General features: G+C 35.1%; 1 protein-coding gene across 4 annotated transcripts in view; it reads right to left on the bottom strand.

Moving 5' to 3' along the window:
• LOC142344093 (uncharacterized) overlaps nt 1-26,623 on the bottom strand; it is a 120,590-nt gene that overhangs the window by 83,058 nt on the left and 10,909 nt on the right. For all 4 annotated transcript variants that reach the window (XM_075395582.1, XM_075395598.1, XM_075395590.1 and 1 more), the window contains exons 4-10: nt 25,959-26,056; nt 22,021-22,204; nt 21,316-21,518; nt 9,653-10,576; nt 3,331-3,796; nt 2,375-2,856; nt 1,842-1,918 (exon numbers count right to left, since the gene is read on the bottom strand). In XM_075395582.1, coding sequence (XP_075251697.1) covers nt 1,842-1,918; nt 2,375-2,856; nt 3,331-3,796; nt 9,653-10,576; nt 21,316-21,518; nt 22,021-22,204; nt 25,959-26,056 — 2,434 coding nt within the window. The remainder of the gene's footprint in view (nt 1-1,841; nt 1,919-2,374; nt 2,857-3,330; nt 3,797-9,652; nt 10,577-21,315; nt 21,519-22,020; nt 22,205-25,958; nt 26,057-26,623) is intronic.

Here is a 26,623-nt window from a genome sequence, read left to right as displayed (position 1 = left end):
CTTGTTGTATATATGCTAGACAACAAGATTTCATACTAATTCAAAAATTGAATTAATCATAGAAAAACAAAAGCAACAGAATAATATTCAAAGGCAAACAATCGTCTAAAAACAATACCAAGCCCGGAATAAAATTGCAATGAATAGTAATAAGTCGAAATGTTGGAAAAGACTTTCTAGCAAACTCCCAGTACTGCCTTATTTTGAATGAAATCAATTGCAAACCGAAGAAACCAAGATCTAAGAAAAAGCTGAATTCATTCAATTTTTTAACAACCAAAAAAATCAATATAACGAAAACAAAAGTAGGTGCCAGGACAAATTTAGAATGATACAAACGAGAATGTGAAGAATATGGACACAATGTTAGGAACACCGTAACAAAAAGACCAATTCTTGATTTTTGAAAGTTAAAAATCAAATTTAAAAAAATCAAGAAAAACGAGTGCATTTCATTGATCAGCATTCGAGACATAGAAAAGACAACGAGTCATTCGAGACAAAAATCCAGCTTGCTGAACAGAATAAAACAAGAAAAAGCAGAATTCAGACATACGAAACATTGAAACATTTTGCAAAAAAGTCGTCAAAAAATATTTAAGACTGCATTTATGAAAAAAATTTATCTGTTTTTTCAAAAACTTAATACCAAAAAATAATTGAATTTTTATTGAAACGAAATTAAAGTCCCTCATCTTCCCCAAAATACTATTTCTAGTAATTAAATGCAAAATACAAACAAAAAACTGAAAAAAAATTGCAAAAAACTACGAAAATCGGATTAGCAAATGTACAATTTTATGAAACAAAATTACATCGAGGTAGAAAGAGGCATTGAGTATATGAATTATCAAAGTGAAGTTGCCATATTAACTGATTTTTGACAAAAAACAGCTAAAAGATCCAAAAATGAAGAAATTAATAGAAAAAAAGCCAAAAATTAACTGAAAAATCAAGAAATATGTGCCAATTTCGCATTTGAAACTCAATTTCAGGCTATGCAAAATACTGTGCTAACAATTTCCCGGGTTTACATTTCAACATAGCATCGATTAAAAATTATTTCTACAAAAAACCAAATTACAAGCAAAAAAACTAGGCCACTTAGACGAAAAAACGGGTAAAAACGGTTATCTATATGTGCCATTCAGTCAAAAACTACTTTTCAATGTCAAAAAGTCTTTCACTAAACGCAGCGCATGATCAAAAAACTTCTCTCGCTCAGAAAAAATTAGTTCACACTGCAATTTTACTCGCTTTCGCTTTTAGGTCAAAACATCGTCTGAACGAATAGTACTTCCGGTAAAAAAAAAAAACCTTAAGAAAACCAATACTCCTCTTCGAGTCGTAAAAAAAGACAGCGCCCCAATACAATTCAAATTCTTTGAATTGTAAAAAAATAGGAGCGCTATAATAGCCGGCTGAGAAGATGAGGGCGGCTATTAATAAACATACAACGTGTAAACGAAACCAACGTACGCTCGGCTAATTGCACTGAAACGATGAGTCGGGCGTTCACGATTGCAGCCTGTTTACGAATGTCAAGCTAAGGTGAATGGAAGCTGAAGCCTTAATAGGTGTATTCAAATTAATGAATATAATTGAGTTCATTATACAAATTAATTTTTTTTATTGACATTAAAACTATTTTTTTGGCTACATTTATTTGACTGTTAAAAACCTGTTAGCCATTGGCCTCTAATTAGAACTCACAAATGAGTGTAGCTGCTTCAAGCATTGGTCAACTATTTGTCACAACTTTGATATCAGGCAATTAATAAACTATTACCATTCAAATCGCAGTTAATTATGGCGCTCTAAGCAGCCTTCTGAAAAGTTACCTTTTGAGTCGAAAGAAGTCTGAAGGCGTCGGGTGAGCTTCACAATATTTGCACATGGGTCAGTCATCTGATACGCTCTGAAACAAAAATTCTCCACTAACCATTGCGAAAAATATATCCTGAAACAACTTCAGTCGAATCATCATTAGCAATAAATAGACTAAGTCCCATGCTGTTTCAACACAAGCCCTCGTTCGACAAACTGCAGACATGCAAATGAGCATTACCATTCTGATATCTGCTGGTTTTAATTTTGGGTCTTTACCATTATAGCCCCCATAAAAATAAAGCCCCCATAATGGTATAATTACCATGATGGGGGGGGGCTATAGGTTATCGGTCCACTAAGCTGGGGAGGGTGGGGGCTATAATGGAAAGATCCTTGATTTTGAACTTTGACTTTTGAAACGTTGATCTACCGTCGAAAGTTACTAAAGAGATAGTGTTCGCATTTCGAATTTTAATTTTGATGAAGTGACTTTTCTAGCCATAATTCAAGGTACTTGAAAGTACAAAAATTTAATTATTGATACCTATTATCATTCAACTTGTAAGCAGCACAAAGAACGGCAGTGGCCAGTCTCCCGTTGCCCATCAATTGACAGAACTTGGCAGCTTCTTTGAACATCCCACACACAAACATTAGCGAAAGAGCCAATTGAGGACTCCATAACCCAGACTGTCTGTTCTTCTTCACAACTGCTGCAATCCTCCTTCTGGTCAAAAACACTTTCCGGCCTTTAAACTTTGTCAATTTTTCACTTTCATCAACCAGAGTTTCCAGTTCCATTGCACAATGTGATGGATATACGAAGAGCTTCTGATTGGCCAAGAAGTATCGTCCCAGAAATCTCGCTAGACTTCGAAGAGCAGCTGTGCGATTCTTGACAATATGCACTTCATCATCGTCATTTTTCTCACGTTTGCTGTTGATGTTGGATGAAGAAATGGAGAAGAGAACTGGTATAAAATGGAGGTTCCCGTTATCGTTTGCGATAAGGTTGACGAAAGACATCTAAAAACGGAAAATATAGCAGCTGATACGTTTGGAAGATAAATGAATGGCAGTTTAATCTGTGCTAGTTCATCATTTTTCTGAATACTTGATTCGGCGAAAAGTACTCTTCAAAATCGAGCTCTAAGTTACTGTCAGAACTTGTGACATTGAACAAGATAGGCCGGTCCTATGAAACAGCCGTGAAACTTCATTGAGTTTACTAGAACCCAATTCATTTAAATCAGCTTAAAACTCGGCATATAGAATTGACCAAGCAAGTTCCATAGAATTGACAAGCATTTCTTTCCTGGAAACTATAGTGCCGTCATCTTTGCTCACTATTTTTCGGGTCTTCCCCATTATAGTCCCCCACTATTCTTTGGTAGGGGGTATATGTTATGTGACCACTAAGCTCGGGGGGTATAATGGGGAAGACCCAACTTCTCAGTTGTTCGCTTACCAATAAAATGATCAGGCTACTTTTAACCTCACCGGAAACTTTTCCAGGTTATCAGTCATGAGAAGATCGGGTACATTCTTTATGGGCGCTAGGGTATCTTCAGGTGCGAAATAACAGCTGATGCACGTGTCTATCAACTGCAGCACATTTTTGATATCGTAATTGGCCAAGAAGAAGTACAACATTGATAAAGTGGAGTTGGCCAATTTGTCTTCCGAATTTGGTGAACTCAAGTCATCAAGTTTTCGTTTTTGATAATCCTTGGCAACTTGTGCACATCTTTCTTTATAAGTCTGCGAAGTTTCGACCATTCTTCGGGCAATCGGATCCGGTTCCACATAGTCGTGGAGAACTTTGGCATCAATTCCATTTTTGATGAGTGACTTCTGTGTGAAGAGAAGGTAGTCTATCGTTTGTTCTTGCATTACTTTGCTCGTTTGGTCACTCCTGAGCGCACGAAAGGCTGATACATATGTACTTATCAGGTTCGCGGCATCGCTAAAACAAAGAATAATTATGTACAGAATAGTTCTGACGAATAAAGCAAGTAAAATCAAAGCAAAAATCGACTAGCGTTGGGCGAATTTCACGCACGCATATGACCAGCGAAAACTGGGAGGAGTGGAGTCTCGACCATGAAAAAAACTGCCCTTCACAACATTAATCTATCTCTTCAAGCAGCTTCAGTGCGTTGTTCATCTAAACAATAGTAAAGCTCTCAGGAGAACTTCTCAGCGACTTAATACCCTCCGAACTTTGTCTCTTTATTCCGTTTCTGCTTCTAAGGACAAAAAATTAATAGCACCACACGAAAAAAAAGATAGCATTAAAAAGACCGCAAACTAATACAACTGCTACAAACATCATCTGAGAGCAAATATCAACAAAACATAGCCTACAGATTGCCGGAAAAAGCCACCGTTTACCTCACTGACCACCTTTGGGATTGAAACTACGCTCGAAAAAACAAAGAGAAAAACTGACGACACTCTAATTGACGACAAAAATTAGAACACTTTTTAACACTTAAGTTTTTTCTAAGTGCTAAAAAGTGTTCTAATTTCTTCGGCAGTTTCATTAGATTAGAAAAATATGGAGAATTCTGTTAAATCTTAAGAATAGGCCTAATACTAACCCCTGTTAGCAGCATACTCTAAGGAACTTAACGCAAGAAAAAAGTTACCGACAGCCTAGTATTCTTTACGTGTCAAAAGTGTCCTAATTTGGTCCGCAGTTTCATTACTTTAAATAGGAAATTGGCGACTTCAGCTTCTATATTGGAAGACAATAAATTTAATACCAATACTGCTTAGCAGCATACTCTAAGGAACTGTGAACATAGCAACATGTCTACAAGCGCAAAATTGAGGTTGAGCGAAAGAAACACAACCTGCCGAATTCCACGAACAACTCACAGATTCAATTTAAATTAAAATCTAGCTTTTGACTAAGCTATCATCGTCTAGTAGAGCAACTGAGAAAAATCAGAAAAGCGAATCTTGCGTCAAATAGCAAAAGAAAAAGTAGCCGAAAGAATATTATACATACCCGGCAGATTGCCGAAAATAGCCGCCGAGGATTCCCATAACAGATTGGGATTGAAAGAAGCGAAAAAACTTAATGAAAAAAATGACACCATCACAATCAATTTTGTACACAATCAATTTTAAAGTGCGAACTATTTTGATGTCATTTTGGAGCTGAACATACTCCTGTTTCGTAGTGAGAAATAATTTCGAGTCCTACAGCACTGAGGCCAGCACACTACATCCAAACGTTTTTAAAGTTAATAAACATTTAAATACTGTATTTTTCTATATGTTTAAACAATTTTACGACATTAAATGATCAAATTTTGAAAAAACTAGATGAATTACTACATTTGCTGAAAATGCTCCAAACTAATGTCCTCCAAAAACCTATAACAAATCAAAAAAGTCAACTCTCAAACTGGTAAAAGAAACAAATTTATTAAAATACTAAAATTTACAAAGAAAAAGCATACCCTGCAGATTGCCGCATAGCTGCCGTTGATTCCCATAACCAAGATTGAGATTGAGAAAAAACTAAAGAAAAAAAATTATTTTTTTTACACAAAAAATTTTAAAGTACGAAATATTTTGATGCCATTTTGGAGCTGAACATACTCCTGTTTCGTAGTGAGACGACACAGGGGATAGTAGCATTGTCAATAAGCATTAGAGATGGTAACTAAGATCAAAGTTTGAATAACGGGCATCTAAAATTGGGCTTTATGGGTTTATCACGTCTTTAATTCTGATATCGTTTTTTGATGCTGAATGTGTTCATTTTGAATTGCTTTGCTCTGCTGTCTAAAAACACTTTTAGCAGAGTCAGAGAAGAGTAAAACTACCCTAGAGAAGTCGAAAGATTTCACGCAAAATGTTGAACAAGCTGTGAACTAAGGTAGAGCAAAAAATTTTTTATTGGAAGTAAAAAAAGGAGCGCTTTAATAGGCGGCCGCCGAGAAGCTGAGGCGGCTATTAATAACTTAATGCATTAAGTCTTTAAACATTAATTCTTAGTACCCGGGCTTTATTGGTTTATCCCGTTCATTGATCCCGTTGTCCCGGTTTATTGATTTCGCCTTCTGACCTTGAACGTATTTGATCATTCGGTTGAAACAGAGTGAGGTTAGCCAGAAGTCAAACGTGAAAAGTGGCGAATTGTAAAACAAAAAAAAACGAATTTTAAAAAAGCGCGCCTAAATAATAGCCTTCGAGAGGCCGACGGCGGCTTTAATAATGAAACTGAAAGAAGAGTTCAACATTGTTTGAAAAAACTGCACATATTGTGCTCGTTCCGACCTCACGATGCGCGACGAAACTCAAGGCTATCCAGACTTTTTGGTCCGTCATTAATCATGAAAAAAGATCAGTGGTATAAGTCAAAAGCACTTGAATAGTAGAATATTTCCACAAAGGAATTCCAATTCAATTTGTTGAGATGACGTTCTGAAACATAGTCGACAGATTGCCCGAAAATAGCCACCGTTGACCCGCTTGACACACATTGGGATTGAAACAGAAAAAGAAAAAAAATAGGAGATAGTCAGTCATTTTTCCAAGTATCCAAGTAGAAATTCTGCATATTAGGTTAGATTCAATGAATTACACTTAACTCAGCTTCTAAATTGAAGGCTAATAATCCTAATACTAATGTTAGCTAGCAACCGCTTTAATGAACTTTGATAACCTAATGCACTATGACTTAATGACCAGGCTTTATCGGTTTATCCCGTTTCTTTTGATTTGCTCCTTTGACTTTGACGTATTCACTAAATTACGTAATTCAATGAGTGAAAGAATTAAAATCCATTCAGTTTAGACAGCGAGTGAGGCAAGTCAGAAGTCAAACGTGAAAATCGTGAATTAAGTAAAACGAAAAAGGTGATCAAAAGGTAAAGCGAATTAAAATAAAGAGCGCCTAAAAATAGTCACTGAAAGGCTGACGGCAGCTGTTAAAAATGTAGGTTTTATATAAAATACTAGTTTTACATAGAGCTAATTTAATTTCTTTAACTTCCAACGAAAAATAAATTTAAGTGAAAACCCTTGAGGCATTTAGCTGAGACAATAGGGTTTTAACAAAACTGCAGGTTCCCGACACAATGAACTAAATTAGAAAAATGTCATATTAAAAGATAGAATATTTCCTTTCCAACAAGAAAGATTATGTGCCAAAATTTCTCTTATCTTTCTCTTTGATTACATAAAAAATTCAACCCGTTTTATAATAAACACAAAAATTAGTAAACTTTTCAAAACCGTTCATTATCAACGTATTGATCTACGTTCTTCATTGGCAAAATCAGGAAACAAAACAATAGTTATGAAGAACATCTAGTGAATCACACGAAAACAAGGCTCAGATTGATTAAATTCATGGAGAAGATTCATCAATTAGACTTTTTAAATAACATAGCCGGCAAATTGCCGAAAATAGTCGCGATAGACGCTTGTGACCTTCCATGAAATAAAACAACTAAAGAAATAAGATAGACAGATCGACCAGGAGTCCTTTAATAGACCACTAGACTTTTTAGGTTAGATTCGGACTGTCAATTTTATGACAGATACGGTCTATAAGGAGAGCTTTTTCAAAATTGATATTCAAAATCAAAAACTCGAGACTAATATTCAAGAATTAGGGCCTTTAATTATGCACGCTAATGATTTTTAATTAAAATGATCATAAGATTTAAAGTTTCATAAGTGAGTTCAGAAGTCATTTTTTCGAGTGAGGTAAGTCACGCAATTGACCTAAAAGCAGAAATGACGTCTCGCACACAAATTTTAGTTGCAAAAGAATAGAAGTCACTGAATTCAATTCCAAGAAGTCAATTCCAAGAATTCAGGTCGTAAGAATCATCGATGGAGACGACGAATTAAAAAAAACCACGATGTCCCCAATAATAGCCGCTATCGCTTCGCGGCTATTAATAAAACAATGAAAATCATTCAAGACGCATAAGTGATACCTATTCTCGTATTAGCCAATTTAAAATTTTGTTCAACGTAAAACTGCAGAAAAATATTTCAAATTTTCTGAGGGATCATTTGTTTGCTGTTTTCATTCAAAATTCAAAAAATTCTAGTGGTCATAACCAGATTTTTCAGAAAACAATTTCAAAAATTGTAAATTAAATTTGGTGTCAACTTATATCCGTCATATAAGTATTTTTTAAAATTAGTTCAATGAAAGGAGCTCGCAGTTTAATAGGTCCAGGCCTAAGTAGCTTTCCCATGTGTTAATCTCAGGAAACGTCCTAAATTGCAATATTTTCTTAGATAAAAATTTCAAATCACTAATACTCCTGAGAATTTAACAACTATTTAACAATTAATGAAAAAATCATTTTTCAATATTTAAAAAATAAGCCAGTCATAATAGGCTAGCAAACTTGTCTCAGATTAAGAAAAAAAAACGTATAACTGCAAAAGATTAAGAAGTTTGAAATTTCGAGATTGCTTGCCAAAATTCTCAACAAAAATGCCTTATAACAACGAAACTATAATCACTAGGTATCTAAAAACTCTTAGCAATAAGCGTCATTTGAAATCCCACTAAGGAAGAAAAACAAAACTATAGGCCAAAAATTGTCTAGATTAGTCTAAAAACCAGCAAGATAGCCGAAAAATCACAAAATTAGCATTGCACTCATATCATTTACCAGAAACATTCAAGCTCATATCAAGACCAGCCTAAAATTAATACAAAATCGTAATAAAACCTGTTAACCAAAAAATGAGAAAACAGCTTTAAACAGCCGAACCTGAACAGAAAATTTTGCTCGCTTAAAAAATTCTTTTAAGCTCGCGAAAATAGCCGTACGAATAGAACAAAACAACTCTTTTTTCCCCACCTCTCTCTCTTTCTCTCCAGTCAACTCCAATCAACTCTCAATGAGTTTGTTCAACTCTCAAATCACTCCTCTTTGATTCGTAAAAAGACAGCTCCCAAACACAATTCAAACTATTTGTGAAAAATACGGCCGTTATAATAGCCGGTGAGAAAATGCTGGTACTATTAAAAAACATAGCCGGCAGATTGCCCGAAAATAAGCCACCGCTGACGCGCTTGATGCACATCGGGATTGAAACAAAAAAGAAAACAGAAGCGATAGAAATTACCCAAGTTTCAAAAACTCTTCTAATTCGGCGTTTAGTTTCAGTTAAATTCCAAAACTATACTTAATTCAGCTTCTAAACTGAAAAATATAACGCTCAATACTAAAATTAAAAAACATAGCAGGACAAGTCCTGGCCTACCAATCAAATAATTTTCAATTCAAAACTCAACCTAGAAAGTACTAAGACTTGATTGGGAAAACCATTTAGAAAAATAAACAATTCAATCCAAAAAAAAATCGAAAGATTGGTAAATATTGAAGCGAAAATGCCGCATGAGAATAAAAACCTTCGCGGCTATTAAAAAAGACAGCGCCCAAATACAATTCAAAAAGGAAAGCGCCTAAATAATAGCCGGTAATTAATACTTTGCTTCAAAATACTTTTTTGCACTCTATTCGCCTGAGAATCAAGCAAAGTTTGCTTTTGAGAGGGGCCCGAACATTACACGATCCGACATTACCAAGCCTCCTTGTTACATAGCAAATCGTTTGAAGGGAGAAAAAAAACAAAATACCCGACTAACGTCGGACGAATTGCTCTCAACCGACAGGCGAGCGGTTGGACTCACTAGTAGCTAGCTCGATCTTCGGGATGCTAGCATGAGGGAATGAGCGAAGTTAGAGCACATGACTATTAAAATTGCTACAAACTTAGTTTAAGAGCAATTAAACGTATCATTTTCGTCCGCAGACAAACTCACCCTGGACTAACTGCTACGTAATCTTTCAACTGTCTCAAAGCTGTCCCATGCGTCCTCTCCGCCTGCTGAATTAGGGCAAGGTTGAACAAAGACATCTGCCATCGACTACCGACAAAGAAATCTTTCCCTTCGTAAATACGAGAAACTTCAGCTATTATTCCTGACATTAGACTGTAAGGCACAACTTGTGATGCGTGTTGTGAATACAAAGACACGAAAAGAATGTTTGCTAACAGCCGAGATGCCATAAAGTGCAACGCTAATTCTTTTTTGTTTTCAAAGTGATTTCCTAAGAAGTTATTCAGGCTAACTGCGCGCAACACAATACCTCTCAGCTTAGAAACGCATGTGAGAATTTTGTGGTTGTCGTGAACTGAAAAGTCTCCTGTTTTGAAATGTAAATATCCGTACATTTGAGCTAACTGCCTCAAAGCAGTGTTTAAAAGTCCCAAAAATTGCGAGTCCTCTTCTTGAACGCTTTGAACACTGTTGACTCGATTGAGTGATAAAGTGGAGGCATTTTTACGCGATAATATTGTATCATTGCTACCAATATTTCCCAGATAATTCTCGTAGGCAGTGATGAGATCAGGAAACGACCCGTTGTTATTTCCAACAGAAACGCTTCTCATTATTTTCATGCTACTTTCGGGTATGACAGGACTCTGAGCAACGCCCGGCGCTTTCTTAGTCTTTAGACCTTTTCTCGGACTCTTGGCGACTAAGGCTTTTTCTAGCTTATCAAGCCATTCGTTTGTTTCGATGTTGAGAGAATCAAAGATTGCTGTACTGAGAGATAGAGATTTGTCCAGTAGGCTGAACTGGAATATTAAAGCTTGGAAGCCATCAGACACCACAAATAAGTCTTCCAATCCACTGTGAGATCGAATCATAAACTTCTGTTTCACAGCCAGCCCACTATTGCTAAAACACACAAAAATTGATAAGACATATTTTCATTAACTCAAGACGTCAAAGCAAAAAAAAATTGCCGCGAAATGCACTGTTGAGACATGGCAAAATAACAAATGGTGCCAAAAACTTAGCAATAAATACTAATCATTCGCTCAAAATTCTTGAAGTTCGTGACTTCACAGCCAATAATAATAACAATATAGCCGGCAAATACCAACCGTTGACGAGCTTAATGCATATCGGGATTGAAACAGAAAAAGAAAAGAATAGAGATTTTGCGTGAAGTTTCAATTGGATTCAAAAACTATACTCAATTCAGCATCTAAAGTGATAGCTATTAAGCTTAATACTTATGTCAGCTACCAATCACTCTAAAGAACTTTGATAGCCTAGTGATCTATGACCGCACTTTATCCGTTTATACAGTTACTTTTTATTTTAATCTTTTGCAATTGACAGCATCGTAATAAAAATTAAAAATCAATTCAGTTGAAACTGAGAGAGGTAAGTCACGAGTCAAGCGCAGAAATAATGACTTACGTAAAACGATCAAAAGGAAAAGCGAATTTTTTAAAAACATAGCCGAAAAATTGCAGAAAAGACTCAAAAGTAGAAAAATGACCGCCCTTTCTAGATCAAATTCACCTCCTACATCCTCGTACTAAATAATTTGAAACTAACAGGAAAAACAACATAAAAAAGTAACGGACAAAAACTGAAAAAGCAGCTGATGAAATATACCCAAGATGTTACTCCATAAAATTGATCTGAACAAAAGAGCAAGAGAACTTGTAATATCGGTGGAATGATGAGAATACACAGAAAAACCGAGGAAGGTGAAAGACAAAGGACAAACTCAAAAAAAATTATAATAAAATTTAACATATTTTAAACGAAAAGCAACTTTTTAACAATTGTTTGAAACAAAAGTTAAGCTCATCTCCTCTTAGATCCGTCCACCGATTACTTGGCCGACAAATTCTAAAAAAATAAAATTAGCAAAGAACTAACAACCCGAAAAAAATGAACTCAATTCAGTGAAAAGTGCCTTGTCTGGCTTTCAAGGGTCTGCTCAGCTATTGAGCAATAAATTTAACTTAAACTTCTGTGAGATCAATCGTTCACTTCTGAAGTGAAAGATATTAAGCTTAATACTTATGTCAGCTAGCAATCACTCTAAAGAACTTTAGAAAATTAAAAAATACATTCATTCGAAACATTTAGTGAGGTTAAAAATCCATTCATTCGATACAGTGAGAGAATGGATTATTAAACATCCATTCAGTCCAAAAATTAAAAATCTATCCAGTCGAAACAGTGAGTGAGGTAAGTCACGATTCAAGGGTGAAAACAATGACCTGTGTAAAACGATAAACGTGATCAAAAAGTAAAACAAAAAAACAGCCTGGAATGTGGAAAGTAGAAAAATGACAATATTTTCATATCAAATCCACCTCCTACTTCATTGTACTAAACAATTTAAAACTTATATGAAAAAAAAACATGAAAAAACAGTCTCCAAAAAACAGGATGAGAACTTTTAATATCGGTCACTTGCAACAAAATGTTAACAATTTAGAGATAATCTAAATAAATAAATTATTACAGAAAAACCGAGGAAGGGGAAAAATGGACAAAATCAACAAAAATCTCGAAAAACTTAAAACATATTTTCAACAAAGAGCAACATTTTAACTATTGTTTGAAGGGAAAGCTCATTCATCTCTTTCTAGATCAGTCCACCGAATACTTGGCTGACAAATACAAAAAAAAATAAAAATAAAAAAAAATAAATAAAAAATAAAAATAAATACTAAAAATAAAGATAAAAACAACCCGGAAAAAAATTGTTGTACTCATTTCAGTGAGAAGTGCCTTGTTTGGCTTTTAAGTCTATGCTCAAATTGTGAGCAATAAATTTAACTTAAACTTCTGTGAGATCAATCGTTCACTTCTGAAGTGAAAGATATTAAGCTTAATACTTATGTCAGCTAGCAATCACTCTAAAGAACTTTAGAAAATTAAAAAATACATTCATTCGAAACATTTAGTGAGGTTAAAAATCCATTCATTCGATACAGTGAGAGAATGGATTATTAAACATCCATTCAGTCGAAAAATTAAAAATCTATCCATTCGAAACAGTGAGTGAGGTAAGTCACGATTCAAGGGTGAAAACAATGACCTGTGTAAAACGATAAACGTGATCAAAAAGTAAAACAAAAAAACAGCCTGGAATGTGGAAACAACTCAAAGTAGAAAAATGACAATATTTTCATATCAAATCCACCTCCTACATCATTGTACTAAACAATTTAAAACTTATATGAAAAAAAAACATGAAAAAACAGTCTCCAAAAAACAGGATGAGAACTTTTAATATCGGTCACTTGCAACAAAATGTTAACAATTTAGAGATAATCTAAATAAATAAATTATTACAGAAAAACCGAGGAAGGGGAAAAATGGACAAAATCAACAAAAATCTCGAAAAACTTAAAACATATTTTCAACAAAGAGCAACATTTTAACTATTGTTTGAAGGGAAAGCTCATTCATCTCTTTCTAGATCAGTCCACCGAATACTTGGCTGACAAATACAAAAAAAAATAAAAAAATGAATAAAAAATAAAAATAAATACTAAAAATAAAGATAAAAACAACCCGGAAAAAAATTGTTGTACTCATTTCAGTGAGAAGTGCCTTGTTTGGCTTTTAAGTGTATGCTCAACTTTTGAGCAAAAAAATAAAGTCAAACTTCTGTTGGATCAATCGCCCACTTCTGAAGTGAAAGATATTCAGCTTAATACTTACGTCAGCTAGCAATCACTCTAAAGAACTTCAAAAAATTAAAAATCCATTCATTCGAAACAGTGAGTAAGGTTAAAAATCCATTCAGTCGAAACAGTGAGAGGATGGATTATTAAATATCCATTCAGTCGAAATTAAAAATCCTTTCAGTCGAAAAAGTGAGTGAGGTAAGTCACGATTAAAACGTGAAAAAAATGGCTGAAAACGATAAACGTGAACAAAAAGTAAACATAGCTGGCAGATTGCCCGAAAATAGCCGCAATAGATTCGTAGATCGGCAGTCTCAAAAAAAACAGTAAAAACACAGACCAAAAAAATCTGTCTTTTCATTGAAGGCTGATCTGATATATTTTGATTGAAAATCTGTATAAGTTATTGATGCCTCTATTAGCTGATCTCAAATAACCTTCATTTAGAGTGACACACACCCATTTGACCTTATCTCTTTGAATTAAAGTAAATAAAAGTCAATTTCAAAGTGAGGAAGTCATTTTTGAGAGTGAGGTAAGTCAAGAGTGACCAAAAAATTAATCACGCAAATGAACAAAAAAAACTCGCTCCACTAAGAGCAAAAAATGACGTCACTCATGCAATTCAGTTGAAATTGCATGAACGAATGAACAAAAAGTGGCTGTGACGTCATATGGTCGTAACAAAAATCATGACGACGAAATAAAAAAAGTTCTGGAAACGACTCGAAGTAGAAAAATGACCATCCTTCCAGATCAAATCTACCTCCTTCATCATTGTACTAAACAATTTGAAACTGACATGAAAAAAGTAACTGACAAAGCATCTGATGAAATACACCCAAGATGTTACTCTATAAAAACCAGGTCTCCTTGCAGGTCACTTGCAACAAAATGATAACAATTGAGAGATAATCTAACTAAATAGATTAATACAGAAAAACCGAGGAAGCGGAAAGATGGACAAAATCAACAAAAAATCTACAAAACAAAAACATATTTTCAACAAAGAGCAACTTCTTAACTGTTGTTTGAAGGGAAAGTTCAACTCATCTCTTTCTAGATCAGCCCACCGAATACTTGGCAGAGAAATGCTAAAAATTACAATTTGCAGAGAACAACCCGAAAACAAAATTTGTTAATTGCAATTTATTGAAAATTGCATTGTCTGGCTTTCAAGTGTCTACCAAACCATCAATTAAGCAAAAAACTTAAAAACAACTTCTGTTGGATCAATCGCCCACTCAATGCTCCTCAAAGAACTATTAAACAACTAGAAAAAGCAAAAAAAACCTGAAATTAGAAATTTAAAGAATTCAATTTAGTGAAAAGTGCTACATCTGGCATTCCAGTGTCGCCTAGTAGCAAGGCCAAAAGCATAGCTTTTACTGAAGAATTTATCAAGAAAAACAAATGAAAAGCAAGAAATAGGAAAAAAATTTGTCAAAATAACTCACATCCTATCAACAAAAACAACTAATTTAAGACCAGTCAAAATGAAAGTCAAACAAAATTGCTACAATTATTAAGCTAAATGCTCAAACTTCTGTTGGATCAATCGCCCACTTCTGAAGTGAAAAATATTCAGCTTAATACTTATGTCAGCTAGCAATCACTCTAAAGAACTTCAAAAAATTAAAAATCCATTCATTCGAAACAGTGAGTAAGGTTAAAAATCCATTCAGTCGAAACAGTGAGAGGATGGATTATTAAATATCCATTCAGTCGAAAAATTAAAAATCCATCCAGTCGAAACAGTAAGTGAGGTAAGTCACGATTCAAGCGTGAAAATAATGACTTGTGTAAAACGATAAATGTGATCAAAAAGTAAAACAAAAAACAGCCAGAAAAATTGTGGAAGCGACTCAAAGTAGAAAAATGACCACCTTTTCTAATCAAATCCACCTCCAACATCATTGTACAAAACAATTTGAAACTTATAGGAAAAATAACATGAAAAAAGGAACAGTGACTTGGATTATTAAATATCCATTCAGTCGAAATTAAAAATCCTTTCAGTCGAAAAAGTGAGTGAGGTAAGTCACGATTCAAACGTGAAAAAAAATGGCTGAAAACGATAAACGTGACCAAAAAGTAAACATAGCTGGCAGATTGCCCGAAAATAGCCGCAATAGATTCGTAGATCGGCCGTCTAAAAAAACAGTAGAAAAGACAGACAAAAAAAATCGTCTTTTGATTGAAGGCTGATCTGTTATATTTTGATGAAAAAAACTGTATAAGTTATTGCTGCCTCTATTAGCTGATCTCAAATAACCTTCATTTAGAGTGACACACACCCATTTGACCTTATCTCTTTGAATTAAAGTAAATAAAAGTCAATTTCAAAGTGAGGAAGTCATTTTTGAGAGTGAGGTACGTCAAGTGTGACCAAAAATTTAATCACGCACATGAACAAAAAACTCGCTCCACTAAGAGCGGAAAATGACGTCACACATGCAATTCAGTTGAAATTGCATGAACGAATGAACAAAAAGTGGCTGTGACGTCATATGGTCGTAACAAAAATCATGACGACGAAATAAAAAAAGTTCTGGAAACGACTCGAAGTAGAAAAATGACCATCCTTCCAGATCAAATCTACCTCCTTCATCATCGTACTAAACAATTTGAAACTGACATGAAAAAAGTAACTGACAAAGCATCTGATGAAATACACCCAAGATGTTACTCTATAAAAACCAGGTCTCCTTGCAGGTCACTTGCAACAAAATGATAACAATTGAGAGATAATCTAACTAAATAGATTAATACAGAAAAACCGAGGAAGGGGAAAGATGGACAAAATCATCAAAAAATCTACAAAACTAAAACATATTTTCAACAAAGAGTAACTTCTTAACTGTTGTTTGAAGGGAAAGTTCAACTCATCTCTTTCTAGATCAGCCCACCGAAAACTTGGCAGAGAAATGCTAAAAATTACAATTTGCAGAGAACAACCCGAAAACAAAATTTGTTAATTGCAATTTATTGAAAATTGCATTGTCTGGCTTTCAAGTGTCTACCAAACCATCAATTGAGCAAAAAACTTAAAAACAACTTCTGTCGGATTAATCGCCCACTCAATGCTCCTCAAAGAACTATTAAACAAATAGAAAAGGCAGAAAAACCTGAAATTAGAAATTTAAAGAATTCAATTTAGTGAAAAGTGCTACATCTGGCATTCCAGTGTCGCCTAGTAGCAAGGCCAAAAGCATAGCTCTTACTGAAGAATTTATCAAGAAAAACAAATGAAAAGCAAGAAATAGGAAAAAAAATTTGGTCAAAATAACTCACATCCCATCAACAAAAACAACTAATTTAAGACCAGTCAAAATGAAAGTCAAACAAAACTGCTATAATTATTAAGCTAAACCGTCAATTCACCAAATCATAAAAAATGAACACAAAAATACTTTAAAAAAAGCTCAAAAATAGAAAAGGTCAATATAGATGAAGTGAGCACCAAAAGAGCAAAATTTGTTTTAGTTGGTCAAAAATAATCGCAAGCGCCCTATTACCAGTTCAGATAATTGAGAGAAACATTTTTGACTGAAAAAATTGGAGTTATCTAAAAATCTGCTTTCGAAATTCCGCACGTGATCAAAAAAAATTCCTCGCTTAGAAAATTTTACACCTACTTTCCTCGCTCACTCTTAAAAACGACAAGAACAGAAAACCAGTCTTTATTCTCTCTGCTCTTCAGCAATTTGCTCTAAACACTTTGTTTATCTACCCAAATTGGCTCTTAATGATCAACCCAAAATTCCAGTTTGAACGACACCCTTAAACAAAATCCAGAAATATTTCAAAAATCTTGAAAATAGCAAGTCATTTTTCTTTGCTTTGATACCTTAGTTTTATTATTATTTATTAAATTTTTCCAGCAACTGTGTTCCAAGATGAATGAAACCTGGCCCGACATGTAAGAGACAAACATTTGAAGAAATTGGCCAAATTACTAAAAAGTTGCTAAACGTTTTTGAAGCTAAAATCCTACAAAATACTTGAAAAATCAAAAATTTTCAAACTAAAAAAAGCAAAATTTAATAAAATACCCAAATGTACAAGAAAAATCAAAGATATTTGTAAACGATTCACGCTGCTAATGTCATCAAAAATTCATCTCGATGTTAATGTAATTGTTAAATCCCAGCTGCAACCCAGCTGCACGCTCAAAGAAGTTTCACTCTCCACTTGAAGAGGAAAATAAAAAACTTATGGTACTTATGCCTTGAAAAGTATCTTTGTTATCAAAGACAGAAAAGATATCCTAACATAACTACGCTGTCTAACATGTCAGACCTCAGACCAGGCTGGACATAAGAGACAAAAAGAAGTTTAATAAACTTGAAAAATTTGAAAAAATAAACGAAATTTACTAACACAGCTGTCAGATTGCCAGAAAAGAGCCACAATAGCTTGGTAGATCTGCAGTCTCAAAAACCAAAAAAAAACAGACCAAAAAATTAGTTTTTTGATTGAAGGCTGATATGTTATATTTTGATTCAAAATATGTATAAGTTATTGCTGCCTCTATTAGCTGCTCTCAAATACCCTTCATTTAGAGTGACACACAGTGACTTGAACTTATCTCCTTGAATTAAAGTAAATAAAATTCAATTTCAAAGTGAGGAAGTCATTTTTGAGAGTGAGGTAAGTCAAGTGTGACCAAAAACTTAAAAATGCGAATGAACGGAAAATTCGCTCTACTAAGAGCAAGAAATGACGTCAAGCACACACTTCTGTTGAAATTGCATGAACGAATGAAAAGGCAGAGTTGTAGTGGTTGTGACGTCATATGGTCGTAACAAAAATCTTGAAAACGAAACAAAAAACATAGCCGGACCAGTCCTGACGTACAATTCAACAAACTAGACCTAGAGGTGACTATGGTCGAATTGGCAAAACCATTTCTAAAAAAATCAGATCAAAAAAAAAGAATAACAAAATAACTGCCAAAATGCCTCATGTGCAAACCACTAGCGAGAAATGAAAATTTTGTTCAAACAAAAAAAATCTAGGCCTAGAATGAACTATGAAAGGATTGGGAAAACCATTTAGAAGAAAACTCCGATCCAAAAAATTGAAAAAACAGTAAAAATCGAAGTGAAATTGCCGCATGGTCACAAAAAAACCTTCAGCGAGAAAGCAAACTTTTGAAAAAAACTTCACGCCGCGAAACCACTTGCTTTTTCGCTCCAGTTCCTGTTTCGGCGTGACCAAAATCACTACTCCAATTTGACTTCAAAAATCGTGAAATAGTGTGAACAGATCTTACAAAAAAGACAGCGCCCCAATACAAATCAAATTCTTTCTAATGTAAAAGAGCCAAGAGATGGCGAATAATAGCCCCAGCTATCACTGTGCGGCTATTAATGAGGTCTTAATATTCCTGTAAATCATCAATTCTGTGTTGCCAAAAACGAATATGCAAGTACTAAAGGTTTCATTCACACCTGAAACTCAAGAAAATGATTCTTTGCTTCCAGTTTTTTGATACCTAGTTAGTCTTCGAGGTCTGATAGATGTCTTCAAACTTGATTGTTTCGACCAATTAGAGAATTATTAAATCCGGCGACTGCTCTCAACAATGCCATCAGACAACCCAATTACTGATTCGAATCGATGAAAGCTTGCAGTCTTTAAAAAAACAGCGAAGACTTAAGCAAATTTTAGTTTTATTATTATATTAGGAAATCTGTCAATGATAAAAAATAACGTGAGCGTTAACAAGATTGATCGGTTAAAAATCAATATATCGAAAAAAACAATGCTTTTCTAGCACTCATAGTTGCCCATGAAGTTGACAGACTTTCAGAAAATATTCTCGTCAATTGAAAGGCTCAATTGTTTGGGTGGAACGTGTTAACCAGTACAGAGAGTATTGTTAAGGTAAATCCGAAAATATGCTTTTAACTGAACGCTCAAATATATCTCCCTGGCCTTCATTAAAAAAATGACAGGCCATTTTTCAAATTCATGCTGACAACTGAAGGAAGAAGTTTCAAAGAATAGACCTGCAATAGTTCGGCTCAGTTTTAGATGCACTCTCGTAAACCCAAATTAAAGAATGTCTTCTTGGAAAATTTGAAATTCATCAAGTGAGAAAAATAATTTCTCAATCATGTTTAGTAAAAAAAAAACTTAACGAACATATGACCAAAAAACTCAAGCAACAGAGAGTAGCGAAATCTGCCACACGCAAATTCAATTGATGATCGGTAAGGAGGCAAAGAAAGTCAAATGGTCGCAAGAAGCATTGATGGTTACAAGAAGCATTACGACAAAAAACATCTTGAAGACTCCAGATACTACTCGAAGTTAACACTTGAAATAAGCACCAACTCACTACACACCAACCTAAAAAAACGACGTTGATTTCATTTAAACAGTTCAAAATAAAACAAAAACAGGAAAAAGTCTGAAAGGGAAAATCTGATAAAACTTTCCAAAAATTGTTCCCAAGTTACGACTTTAATACAGTGGCACAAAAAAGAGTTGGTGATGCATTTACTTTTTAATCAAACTTAACCGACTAACGTCGGGCGAATTGTTCTCAAACGAACGGCGAGCGGTTGGCTTCGGTAGTAGTCAGCTGGGGCATAAGGATGCTAGCGTTGGGGGAGGGGGGGTCGACGGGGTTTTTTTGGAGGGGGGGGGGGGGGTTTGGTGGGCGGGTGTCAAGCGATGGGGGTAAGGTTGCGAAGGTTAGATGAGAGGAGGTTCGAATCCACAAGTGGAGGAGAGTGTACTATGGGAGTGTTCGGGGGGGGGGGGGGTGACGGGTGACTGAGGGCGTAAATTTTTTAAGAAGATTAGGAACCGCCCTTCACACCATAAAATTGTTTCCTCGAAGCAGTTTTGATGAATCGAATTCTTAAAGCATAGTAAGGCTTAGGGCTCTAAGAAAGCTTAATGCCCTCCAAGCGCTACCTGTTATCCCGTTTTTGAGGACGAAAAGTCGAACGGGTCAGAAGAGAAATCGGTCAAGCGAAAAAAGACCACAGGACTAATATAATTCTACGAACTTCGTTTGAGAGCAATTAATAAATTATTTATCGCATGACAGAAAAAAAACAATTATAGATACCGAGAAGACTATGAAGGCGGAAAAAATGAAGGAAAAACCTTGTAGTACCATTTCCGTTTAATAAGTGACTTCTCGTAGGACACAAAACACATTATACAACACTAAAAACATAGAAAAATATCTGTAAACAAGAGGTTTTCATTTATTTCATCAATGACATTGATTGTAGCAAGAGCACCAACAGAGAGCCTTCTTGGCAAGAGCACCAAACCACAACTCAACTATTCGCGCTTCAGTTTGGATCAAAAACGACGAAACTTCTGCGTCACGCTCTAAACCAATTGGACCTATAAAAGATGAACATAAATCGACTAACGTCAGACAAACTGATCTTGATCTACAGGCGGGCCAATGAGGAGGCTGTAGCCTATATAATCAGTATACTGTTTTTATGAGTGCAAAAACTTCCGACCAAAGAATGGTTCGAACCAGCGACCTCCACCATGATAGACTGAACCGTTAACCACGGCTAACAGGACCATGGGATACCTTATCTTGCAATCGCTTTTGTTTCAGCAACAGACTTAATTTTTGAATAAAAGCAATTAAGATCATGCAAAAATTAAAAAGACAAGGGCGAAAAAGTCACTCAAGAAGTGAAATCGAATGCACGTTCTAGCAGAAAACGATCAAGCAGAAATTTTGTATGAAAAAGGCAGACATGTTTGCAATAATTGCTCCAAACTTCTTCCGAGAGCCATTAATCCCTTCGAGTCATAAAAACCTACGGTGAGGATGGGCAATTTTGAAAATTGCCCAAATTTTGAGGATGGGCAATTTTGCTTGCAATTTTGAAAATTGCAAGCAAAAAAGACAGCAGGAATAGTATAAAACATCGCTTGAGAGAAATTAAACTAATGTAAAAAAAATGTCGATACCTTGCCGGCAGAGTTAACACTCGTAGGTAATACTGAGCATCAAATTCCAACTGAGAGCAGTTCAACAACAGCTGTTGGCCAAACAATGTGAAGACGCAGAAGTTGCCATCTTTAGTGAGACACAGGACCAGACTAGAGTCAGCTGAGAACTGAATGGCGGATAAAGTCTGAGTGCGCACGAAGGGAAGCTGTTCTCCCACAACCTAAAATTGATCACCTGGTAATTAAATGAACTTTTGGAAAGAAATACGACCAAATGGAATTGATATCTTTGTGACTCCTTTTATCATAATTTTACTAAAACAAATTCAAACAAATTTGCTTTATGACAAAGCTTCATTGTTGGAGACTATTTTAATAGAGTTAGCAGTACGATGGTTGAATTGGCTAAAAACAAACAATTTTCCATCTTGAACTATTCCAAACTGAATATTTTGATTCATATGTCTATTTTTACTGCTGCCTAATTTTTCCATTTAGCACAAATCCAAGTATAAACTAGTAAATAAGGACACAGCTGGAATTGCTTCCTGGCGTGGAAGGAGCTACCTGGTGACAATTTTTATCGCCTATTGCAAACATCGTCAACAATCGATTCGCCGTTTTTCCCATTTCAATTCATATATAGCAATAGAAATGTCTACAATTATAAAGGATGTAATCCACCCGGATGAGCAAAAATAAAACCACGTTATTTCTTCTAACCTGTTTGGAAACAACCATCTTTTCACTCCTCGTAGATCCAATACATAACACACTACCAGACAAGTTCGACTGAGCCACGCTGACAGCAAAGAATTGCCCGTTCAAACTGAGGCAACTCTTCAACTCAGTTACAGCAACCCCATCATCAAGAGGAATCCGCCATCGCCTTTGATTAAATTTTATGCTGAAAGTAAATTAGGAGTTGGAACAAAATCTTAAATTTACACTGAAGAACGTATGAAAAAGAGTTGAAGACGAAAAGCAAAACATACCCGGCAGATTGCCGAAAAATAGCCACCGTTGACACTCATTACCAAGATTAGGATTGAGAGAAGAGAAAAAACTAAAGACAAAAATGATCAATACCAGGGGCTTAACCAAGACTGGGATTGAAAGAAAAAACTATCGAAAAAAATGATTATTGTACACAAACGATTTTAAAGTGCAAACTATTTTGAAGTCAGTTTGGAGCTGAACATACTCCTGTTTCATATTAAGACGACACAGGGGCTAGTATCAATACCAATTTTTTGATATTGACTCTGTTCATTTTGGGTTGCTTTGCTGCGCAACTGCTGTCTAAAAACACTTTCAGCAGAATGAGAGAAGAGTCAAGCTGGCCTAGAGAAGTCAAAAAGATTTCACGCAAAATGTTGAACAAGCTGTGAACTAAGGTAAAGCGAAAAAAATTTTATTCGACGAAGCAAAAAATTTGGGAGCGCTTTAATAGCCTGCCGAGAAGCTGATAAGGCTATTAAAAACGATTAGCGGGAAAGCGAATTTTTGTTTTCTAACTTTTATCTAACCGTTATCAACTCTAGTTAAAGAAATTAGAGTGAAAAAATCTTACGCCGCAAAACCACTCGCTTTTTCGCCCCACTTCCCGTTTCGGCTTGACTAAAATCACTACTCCAATTTATCTTCAAAAATCATGATAATGTGTGAACAGATCTTAATAAAACAGCGCCCCAATACAATTCAATTTCTTTGAATTGTAAAAAAATTAGGAGCGCTCTAATAGCCGGCTGAGAAGCTGAGGCGGGTATTAAAAACATATCCGACAGACATTGGAAAGGATTGCTCGTACCTGTTTTAAAATTTAGGGACCACAGTGTGTAGGGAGGGGGCAGCAAAATTGTGGATTGTGTAAGGAGGTTGAATTTGCTAAAAACCTACACAACAAAAATTTATGCATCCTCGGCACTTTCGGCGAACCGGCAAAGCTTTTCGTAGACCTAATTGTACCTGCGATTTGCCGTACTCTAATGTGATCACCATAAATTAAATTCTTGACTTTGTACACTTCAGTTTATAGAATTATGATATCAATTTGATACCTCTTATACATACATTTGTAGTGTTGCGATCACAATTTCCTCAGCTCTTGGACAAAATCAAAGAGGAGCTCGTCTGTATAAATCTATGCAGAATGAAAATTCTAAACCTCATCAATAAATACAAAATTGAAACTCGGAGTTATTGTGCTGTCCCAATAAATTGAGCAAGCAGTAAATAATCCATTTCCTTTTGATGGCCGAAACAAAAAAAACTTTTGAGTTTTTAAATGCACTGAGGCTAGTACACTACATCCAAACGTTTGTAAAGTTAATTAACATTTTATTAAAAACTTTTTTCGATACGTTTAAACAATCTTACAGCATAAAACGTTCAAAATTTAAGACAAAAATTGCTCAAATTTTGAAATTAATGTACTCCAAAAACGTATAAGAAATCAAAAAAGAAGCCAAATTATTAAAATACTAAAAGTTACAGAGAAAAACAAAAACATAGCTGGCAGAAAATAGCCACAATAATTTCGTAGATCTGCAGTCCCAAAAGAAACACTAAGAAGACACCAAAAAAATTCGTCTGTTCATTGAAGGCTGATATGTTATATTTTGATTAAGAATCTGTTTAAGTAATTGCTGCCTCTGGTCTCGCCCATTTGACCTTATCTCTTTGAATGAAAGTAAATAAAAGTCAATTTCAAAGTGAGGAAGTCATTTTTGAGAGTGAGGTAAGTCAAGTGCGACCAAAAATTTTTTCACGCAAACGAACAAAAAAACACGCTCCACTAAGAGCAAAAATGACGTCACACACGAACTCCAGTTTGAAATTGCATCAACGAATGAACAAAAAGCAGATTTGAAGTGGTTGTGACGTCATATGGTTGTAACAAATATCTTGACGAAATAAAAACCAAGAGAAGGCCAATTATAGCCCCGGCTATGGCTGTGCGGCTATTAATAACTGCTAAACGGGAACGATGTTAATGTCTTCAAAACTAGCCATTTAATCTTAAAATCCAAACAGGAACCCAGCTCCAATCTCAAAGAAGTTTCATTGACGACTTGAACTAAAAAAAAACAAACGAACGTCAAAAGCTTATAAGTTTTGAAAACATTTTTGCAAAATCTATAGTTCAACCTCCCAGCAGGGACCAAGCATGACAGATAAAAGACACAAAGGTTCAAAACCTGGCGAAATCATCAAGAGGAAACCTCAATCGTCTTTGATCAAATCTTATGCTGAAAGTAAAATAGGAGTTGAAAGAAAATCTCAAATTTAAATTAACGAAAGTATAAAAACGTTTTGAAGAAGATAAGCATAAAACTTAGCTCACTGAAAACCAAAACAAAATGCTCTGTTTAGGATCGTACCTGGCTTACGCTTTCTATATGTTGGGAGCGGGCAGCAAAATTGTGGATTAGATAGGAGGGGGTTGAACTTACTAAACCTAAAACACCATAAAATTATGCATCCAAAGCAGTTTCTGCGAATTGATTCGACCAATAAAACCTTTTGCAGGGCTTGTGATAACCACTCTCCTTTTCTCTCGGACAAAATCAACGAAGACCTTATCTGTATAATTCCAAGCAGACTGAACATTTTCAGTCTGCTTGGAATTATCTCTAAATTCAAAACCTCATCAAAAGATACAAGCGTTAAACTCGGAGTTATTGTGCTGCTCCAATCAGCTGAGAAAGCGAAAAAACGCAATTTTAACTATTTCTTTTTGCTCACTGTATTTTATAAAAACTGATTTCGAGTCTTAAAAGGCACTGAGTATAGTAGACTGGATCCAAACGTTTTTAAAGAAAAACATTTTTGAAAACATTCAAATGCTATTTTTTCGATACAATTAAACATTTTCACGATATTTTATAACAGCATACGTTGAAAATTTGAATTTCAAAGAGCTGCTGAAAAAAATTTGAAATGTTTCAGCAGCTCGTTGATTTTAAAATTGTTTCTTCCCTTCTGACCAAAAAATACATTTTGCGATCCATTTTGCGATACATTTTGCGATCCTTCGAATGCTTTTTGATTTTCTTGCTTTATTTCAACAGTAGCCAAAAAAACTTAGTTGAAACGACAAATGAGCTTCGACTAATTTTCAATTCTGTCAGGTGCACTAATCAATTCGTACATGCAAAAACTTCTCCAAATATTACGTAGAGACTAATAAACCTGTCATATAACCTCAGATACTTAACAACCTAGAACTTTACCAGTTCCTTTAGACTTTAGAACTTTATCATTCCTAAAGACAAAAAGACAAATTGTTGAAACAAATTAACGGTCAACGGTCACGCGACAAAGCTTAGAAAGATCAACAAGACCTAAATAATTGGTACAAACTACGTTAGAGAGCAATTAAAAACATAAATTTCAGCGAAATATTCATGGACACTGACTGAATGATTAGCAGAAAGGCAAAAGTATCAGATAGGCTTTTTTAAAAAAAGTTCACTAAAACTTCCCGAGCGTAATTATTACTGAGTTGTAGCGGAATGAAGGTGTAAGTGTCAAACTCTATAACAGCTTTTGATGATGATAATTTTACGATCATTGATGGTCCTACCATTTTAAGATCAAAATTTCCTCTCGAACTATAAGTGTTGTAAAATTTAGTCGATAAAAAAATGCTCACTGACTTTTCAACTGTTGCAGTTATAGACACTTGGTTGATCAGAATCGCGTCACCCACTGCTTGGAACACAATTAAGAGGCATTTGCACGATCTGGTATCCTCCTGAAACAAACAATATAAAGTGCAGAATTATTCCCGAATCAACTTGACAATTTACAGCGCTTGAAAAACTGCAAGTTATCAAAGACAACAACATTGCTTGCCACGCTTTTACAAGAAATAAATAACATAAACCGACTAATGTCGGAAGAATTGCTCTCGAACGATAGGCGAGGCAACTTAATTCAGGGGCTGTAGCCTAGGTCAGTTTTTCCTAGAGATAACCACTCCTGCATTCAAACCATGGACCTCCCAATCCCTCACCAGAAGCACTGCCCACTCGGCTATCAGGCCCTTCTTGATGCTATGCTGCAATCGATTTTATATTAGCAACAAGCTTTACTTCGTAGGAGTGACAGCAATAGAGATCACTCAAAAATGAAGAACGCAAGCGTGAAAAAGTCACTTGAGAAGTCAGAGAATGTCCTAGAAGAAAAGCACAAAAATGGCCAACCAAAAAAATTCTATAAAAAAGACCAAGACGTTTCTAAACATAGCTGGCAGATTGCCAGAAAATAGCCGCAATAGATTCGTAGATCGGCAGTCTAAAAAAACGGAAAAAAAGACAGA

Source organism: Convolutriloba macropyga, chromosome 1, assembly GCF_964194025.1.
Source record: "Convolutriloba macropyga chromosome 1, txConMacr16.3, whole genome shotgun sequence".
Taxonomy (NCBI): Eukaryota; Metazoa; Xenacoelomorpha; order Acoela; family Convolutidae; genus Convolutriloba; species Convolutriloba macropyga.
Note: the sequence above shows the minus strand (reverse complement) of the source record. Positions and strands in the feature narration are given on the sequence as shown.